The following is a 7,884-nucleotide window of genomic DNA, read 5'->3' on the forward strand; positions in this document are numbered from 1 at the left end:
CGTCAAAAAAATGCAAATAATTTTATTATTTTTGTTTTGTAAATTATTAATTATTTTAACTTATTTGCATAATATATCTACTTTAAAAATTACTTTTATATAAAATTAATTTTTAAAGATTTATACTACATTTATTTATTCATTCAACTTTAATTTTATAACGATATTATTATTATTTTAAAGATATTTTATATTAAATAACATAATATAAACAAATAACTTGTATATTTATATACTTTACAAATATATCTCTAATAATTTATCAGATATTTTGTTGTGTAATATTACAAAATTCCGAGATATTTTCACTCACCTGCTCTGACTTGAACGTTCCTGCTTGCTATAGTACCCACACTATTTGTTGCTGTACAACGATATACAATAGCGTGGATATCCTGTCTATATTCTTCGGCACGAAAAGGGTGGAAGACTAAAGTACCATCTAAACGGATATGCCTTAGTCCACGGACATCTGTTACAGAAGCTCCGTCTTCGGTAACCCATTTTACAATTGGAGTGGGATTCCCATAAACCGAACAGGGTATCACTGTACCTGTGGTATTTAAAAATTCTACTTGTTTCGGTGGCTCGTGTATGAACTGTGGTCCCTTTCTATTTGTGTTTGTCATCCTTCTTCCTCCTGTTGTAAGAAAGAAATTTTTTATAATGAAAAAAAATAAATTAAATTCTCTCTTTCTTATCGATGTTTTCTTCACGTTTAATCTTTCCTATTAAGTTATAAATACATTATTTGGTAATTTAAGTTAGAAGACATCAAAGTATCGATTTCTAACCAGTCAATGAATAAAGCCACACCTCATCGACGGTTTTGTTCTTAGTTTTATTTTTTTTCTCCCCTTCTTGAAAATTTTTTTCTTATTTTTCTGAAATTTTGTATAACCGATAATTATTGGATAATACAAGAGGATCAATATTTTGTTCTCTTATTTACATTCTTGATTACACTTGATTACTTCATTTAAAATTGAAGTATGAATTTCTTCCACAACCGCTCTTGAAAACTGCACAGAAGCTCCGTCAAATTTTTAAAAATTAAGAAAGATGTAATTTGAAAATGCAAAAATTTCTACGATAAAAACTAAAATTAGTTATAAAAAACTTTAAATGTAAAATTTAAAAATAACAGAAAAATATGAATTAAATTGTACAAAACTAATGCTAATTTAGTATTTTCAACAACTTGAAAAACTAAAAATTTAATTTATTGCAACGAGTGTTCTTTTCTACTAAGCCTTTCATTAAAAATATTCGAAGAATAATTTTCAATTTTTCAAAAACATCGATTCTTTGTTTTAAAGAAAATAAAAAAAAGGAAGAAATTAATTATACTTAACGCATTTGATCCGTTACACATTAGAAAACTTGATAAATTGTTTCGAACGAAAACATCGTCAAAAATGTTTAGAAGTTCTAAAGATAAATTGAGATGTTTTCCAAGCCATTAGATAGCAACAGGAAAATAATCAAATTCCTTTCAGGTAAATTTTTATTCATCCAATATTGGCATGTACTTGGCTTTTACATTTAAATCCTCCAATTTAAACATCATTGTCTTATTACTATATTAATTCGAATGTCGAGGGATCGCGATCGAATACGTTCTCCTTCATCCTTATGCATTAAAATTTGTCATTTTTATATGCAGAATGATATTGTAAAAGAAGACTATGCAAAATTTCTTCGGAAATTCAAAACGGAATCCATAAGTAACGAGGTTTTAAGATCGATTGCATTTTAGTTGATTCTCTTTCAGAATTCTTGTTCCGAGTAACTTTGATGAAAGAAAAATAGATGTTTTAAAAATTTAATTGTAGTTTTATCAAATATTTATATAATTTTCTTTACTATTATAAAAATTATAATAATAAAAGATTTCTTTTTGTATTTTTACGTACAGAGATGTAGATTGTTTAACGATTACATATCTATGTAATTGAAGTAGTATTATTTAAACCATTGATGATGTTTACTGCTACGATGATTTTACTATCTGATATGATAACTATTCTAAGATATATTTGTTATTCTAATAGTATCCAAAAAACGTAACGTGTCTGTTTAAAACCATACAACCATGTATCTTGAAGTGGGGAAAGCCTATCCATTTTGTTTTATAATAGAACATGTGGGGTTTGAAACGATGAAAGCTATTTGTCACTTCAAGAAAATATTTTTTTTATAAGATTTTCCCAAACTAAAGTAATGTTTCTGTTTAAACATTTCGATATTTGCTCTTTTTTTATTTGCGTATACAAGAAATGAAATTATTTCTTAAACAATGTAAATAAACTAATGCCACGGATGTCATCTCACCCAACACACACGCGCACATATATATTTTTTATTTTTATTTTAAGTGTACAATTTTATATAAATTTATCATATTTATTTNAAAATTAATTTAATATCCACTTCATAAAATCTTGAGAATCAAACTAATGATAAATTGTTCTCTTAAAGACACGAAGACACTTGATGCTATCTTAAGAGTAGTATGCATCGATATCGTTTGCGAATATTTTATTAAAGATTTATTAAAATTAAACTGAATGCTTGTATTTTTATTTACTTTATATATAAAACAGTCAAATTTAAACGAAAACGAATTAATATTTTATTCATATAAAAATTTTGAGTTGGAGAAAAAATTATAGAATAATATTGCATTGAAATTCTTTTCAATTGTATCAATAAAAGAAAATAATGCGAGTGAAATTTATTCAGCGAGTTCTCTTAAACTGTTTAAATTCTATTTTAAATTGCAATAAATTAAAAAGGTTTGAAATTTAATTTTAAACGTTTATTTTTAAATGCCTAAAGCTACAAGTGACAAAGTTTAGCCTTTCATAACTCTGTTATTAAACTCTTTAAATTCCGTAAGAGAACGTTTTGGTTTAAATCATGGTCGATGTAAGAGGCAAAGTATGCGTCAACCATTAATAAAAAAAAAGACATGGCTACAAACATTTCTAGTTGATTTATGGTCTTATTTAAATAACAGGAGATGATACAAAGTATATTAAGAAATGTTGCAAGAAGGACACGAAAGGGCTATCAACACCTACTAAAAGAAATTCGCTATTGAAATATGTAAGGTGATTCAAACACGGAAATAGTGCATAGCTATTTACTAGCTGGTAAGTTTGCTATGCCGGTGCACCTAGCTAGGAAAATTATTCCGTGTACGCCGTTGAAGCAGTAGTCTGTGACACTTCTCTCTAGCCACCTGTTTGTGACAAGAGTTCCCTATATGAAGCAGAATCCTGTCATGTGTAAATTCTTTGGAAACACACTGGGGATGCATTAGAGGTAACTTTCTCTGAGAAACCATTTCGGAGTAATAGCTGCTGGAAATTGCAATAAAGAAAAAGAATGACCTTATATGTTTGTATAAGCTTTATACTTAGAAACCTTACCTAAACTTAAATGAATGATGCTATGGTAAATAATCTAATTGTAAAATATTGCATCAAAATTGTTCTTTTTCAAGATAGCAATTTGGAAATTTAAACTTTTGTATACTGGAAAAAAATAATAAATTTTATTTATTTATTTTCGCCGCATTTTTTCAACTTTTAAAAATATGTCTCTTATAAAAATCCTAAATACACCTTAAATTCTAATAAAATATAACGAATTAAATAAATTTATAAAGTTTTAAAAGCTCCTAAATTTGTTTTATATTATTATTTTTTTCTAAAATATATGAATTAAAAACTGCGCTTCTAAATTTACTTGAAGAAACAAAGAAAAAAAAATTATCGTAATGTCTCGTAACGATATATAACGCGCACGCTTAAAATTTTTCAATAAAATAATTTTATTAAATGAAATAAATCGAACTTACCACACACTCTATAGAAAATAAGTATTAACGCTACTAAACACAATTTGTACCACATTTGTCCAGGCACACTATAGTTCGGAGATAAGTTATCTGTAAAGACACAATGTTTGATAGTAAGAGAAACACGGGATGAAGAGAACCGAATGAGAAGTTGTAGCAACGGTCCTCTATCGACGTTCACTCATACTACTGACTGGCAGTGTGGTCAGCCAACACTGTATTCCTTAACCTGAGCGCCTGCGCTGTGAGCAGACATACACAATTCGCCTATGCTGTCGCCTTACTTTCAATGTTGTTCCCAGCTGAACTAATCAAGAGTTAGCAATGGACTTAATGAACCATTTGTCAGGTACATCTGTGCAGCGGGGTTGACAAGACAACTAGGGGACCAATTTCCCTCACTAATGATCAGTTAAGGTTCAATGAAATTGGATGGTAGAAAAGGTGTGCTCAATCTCTCTGATATCTTAAATAGATAAGTTGGAGTAAAAGCTGTCACTTTTCGATTCTGCTAATGTCAGCCGTACATAAGTCTGATTTGATTTTTGTAATAATAACTTTGTCTCATTTTTGCTTCATTAATTTCGTTTCTATTCACTTATTACTACAATTTCAGGTGAGTCGTAGTATTTATGTCCGTCGTAAACGTTACGTTTAATTAAAATAATAGTTTCGACAAACATATATATTTAGTAATATGATAATGACATGGGCGTAATATAAGCAATATCATTTATTAAGAAGACGATCCGATTTAAGTTATAATTTAAATAATTAGTCATTAGCGTATTTATGAGATTAATAATTTTTATAGCATTGTTAAGTCATATTTTAAAACATTAATTAATATAATATCTGAAATTTAAGATAGAGGCGTATACTTTATGATCAATTATAATCTTAAAATGAAATTTTATTAAGTAAAATCTATATGTTTCATTCCTTAATGGAAATACATTGGATTGGATAAGGTCTTTTTTTTTCTTACTGCCGAGGTGAATTATTCGTTTCTTAAAAGGAAAAGTCTGAAAGTAAAGATATCGTAGTGAGCAATTATGGACAAGTTTACTTCATCCTCAGAACTCCTTACTCTTTGAGAACACTTTCCTTCATTTCCTTTAAGCTACTATTCTTTCGAAAGGCTATATACTGTAAATGGATTTTATGTTGTACTCCATAGCTTTACAGCATCAGAATAACTCCAACCATCTGTGCATCGAGTTTTCCTGATCGTAAATTTTGAACTTCTCTTTTTCTGGACTACCTCCTAACTTCTGGTAGCATGATGTTTTCACACTCTTTTGTAATGTAAATATAGCAATGATGTTTTCTTATAACTAAACAATTTATTAAATTATTAATATAATTTACATAATTATATTTTTCTCAAATATTGTTTAATATTTACAAAGTTAAATAAAGCTATTTTTATAGAAATCATTTCCTATATACAAATATTACACAATTTAAAAACATTTGCTATTTTTAGTCGAATTTAATCGGTATTTTAGATTCTTTTTACTATATTAAATTAATGCAAATTATTATTTTAAATCGTTAGTTTAAATTACATAAAATTAAAAATATATATANTATTGTATATTTTCTTTTTAAAAGCAGAGAGAAGAAAGAGGGTAAAACAGTCAAAAGAATGGGAGGATAGATTATTAAAAAGTATGAATAAACATGGACTGAGAGATGCAGATGCAATGGACAGAAAACAGTGAAAAGAACATTTTCTATTGATAAAATCTTACTTATTGAAGAAACTTGTAATGAAGAAGATTGTCTGAATGTAAGATTTATAAGAAAAAATATAAGAAAAATTGAATAAATCAAGAAAATAACTTATGTTTTCATTAATTATATTTTTAATATGTAAATAGAGAATAAAGAATATCCATTCCTTAAAAGAAACTAACGTATTATTTTATATTATAAAAATAAAATAATTTTTTTACAGTTTATAAATCAAATTCCTAATTTAAAATGCTCTTCAGTAGCCTAGTGGATAAAGCCACTAAACAATGTTCGTGGGTTCGTCCCTCACCAACGGGCTAGCCACGTATAATTTCCCGGATTTTCTTCACTTAAACAGGGATCAATTTTTCGCAAATTCAACTCCCGATAGATTGCCCAAGTGTTGCGTTGCCTTATTTCATCAATCCAATTCATAATTTAAAATAAATTTAGTTTTAAATATTAAAATATTATTTTAAATAATTCATTCTATTACTTACAACAAGAATACACTTTTTTAATGCTTATAATACCTACAATTGTCTTACAGTCGAGTGAATAACTTGAAAAGTTACATAGTAGTTTTGAGTAATGCTTTACTATAAAAAATTCCAAACTAATATTACGGAATTTCGAATTAAGCTTCAATATGTGGTAAAATAAAACCTAGAAAGATAGATTCGAAAGTACAAACGATGCCGATTGCTAGAAGTTAAGGGCTTCTGATCTTTAAAGAATGAAAGTTACAAAGCATTATCCAATTGAGGATACTGTACCTGCAACTGAGATGTTACATCGATATTGAACTTAAAAGCGAAGATAGCTTGTAAAACTATAAGTAATTTGAAATCTCTAAGGACTTTGACTTTTTTTTTTTAAATTTAAGTTAAGATTAGTCCGTGGAAAAGAAGTAGAAGAAAATAAATTTAAAAATTTTTATAATAGATCTATCCGTTTTTCTTCTTTTATAAAGTGAGAATTTAAGAAAAATATTATCCAAGAAAAAATTTAGTTGAAAATTAGTTTAGTAGTCTAATACTTTTTAAGTCCGGCACTGTTTAATGTGAAAAATATTCTATAATCTGGATAAAGGACTCTACGTGACTTAGATAAAGAGGAAAATTATCTTCAATAGATTTTATCTGACACGAAGGTTATAAAAGTAGATTTAAGCCTTCTACAGTAAAAAAGTAAGGAATCTCTCAAAGGAACAACCGCAATTAGACGCTCCTATTTTGTTGACTTGATTTATTCACTGAATTCTTTACATTAGTTAAAAAAAAATAATTTTTAGAGAAAATATAAATTTAAGTTTTAATTTCTTCAAGATTAAAAGTAATTTAGATTAAAAAATCTTTGGTCATTAAATTTTTTACATTATGGCAATTTTATCCTCAATATTTACGACTCATATAATTTGCAAACTCAAAAGTACTACATAATTTTCTTGGGATAAATTAGTAATTTATAAATTATAAATTTAATAAATTTGTTTACTCGTCTCTTGTAATAACAAATCTATTAATGTAGCCATTATTATCAACAAGCGCAGCAGCGTTATAGATCAAAGATATAACGTACAAATTGTAATAACTAATAACTTAGTAGAATTATCTGATCTACTGCAATTGATGAGATGATAATATTTTAATAAGAGAACAACATTTTGAACGGTAATATTTTTCATCTCGTTTGGCAACAAAATGAGTAATTTTATTATTGCAAATGCCTTTTCAAACTCGATCAACCTAGATTCCGCACGTTAACAATCTCAGAATCGCACTTACATTAACTTATTGATAACACTAATCACCCTTCCAACAAATGCTTCGTGCATACCTTAGGGGTTGACCGGTAATGTAATATTCATCCATGCCTGAAGCACTGACTTCATTCTTCTTAGCTGTCACTAGATAAGAATTGTCGAGCTACTGTGCACTGTTACAATAAGAACGATAACAACATTTCACCTATTTTTAATGAGAATTTTTTACTGTTCAGCCATTTCGCTCCTCTGTGGTTCTTGGAATTTTATTACAGAAATATTCATAAAGAATAAAAATAATTTAGTCGTGTAGATTTTGTGCCGTTTACAATATAAAATTTTTCAAATCTTTTCGTGAAGTTTCATTGTATTGTTTCCTTTCATTTTTTCACATTAAATTCCGACAATGTTTTACTTTTTTAATTTCATGCTACAGAAAACATATATGATAATATATGAATGTATCTTTGTATATCTATGTGTATATATATATATATATATATAGTAGAGC

At 27.4% G+C, this 7,884-nt stretch overlaps 1 protein-coding gene across 1 annotated transcript in view; it reads right to left on the reverse strand.

Moving 5' to 3' along the window:
* LOC111642544 (Down syndrome cell adhesion molecule-like protein Dscam2) overlaps nt 1-4,044 on the reverse strand; it is a 75,805-nt gene extending 71,761 nt beyond the window's left edge. Inside the window, exons 1-2 of the mRNA XM_023388895.1 lie at nt 3,869-4,044; nt 314-640 (exon numbers count right to left, since the gene is read on the reverse strand). Of these exons, the coding sequence (XP_023244663.1) occupies nt 314-640; nt 3,869-3,923 (382 nt within the window). The 5' untranslated portion in view covers nt 3,924-4,044. The remainder of the gene's footprint in view (nt 1-313; nt 641-3,868) is intronic.
* Between the last annotated feature and the right edge of the window lie 3,840 nt (nt 4,045-7,884).

This window comes from Centruroides sculpturatus, unplaced genomic scaffold, assembly GCF_000671375.1.
Source record: "Centruroides sculpturatus isolate CEXI.00-Female unplaced genomic scaffold, Cexi_2.0 scaffold3, whole genome shotgun sequence".
Taxonomy (NCBI): Eukaryota; Metazoa; Arthropoda; class Arachnida; order Scorpiones; family Buthidae; genus Centruroides; species Centruroides sculpturatus.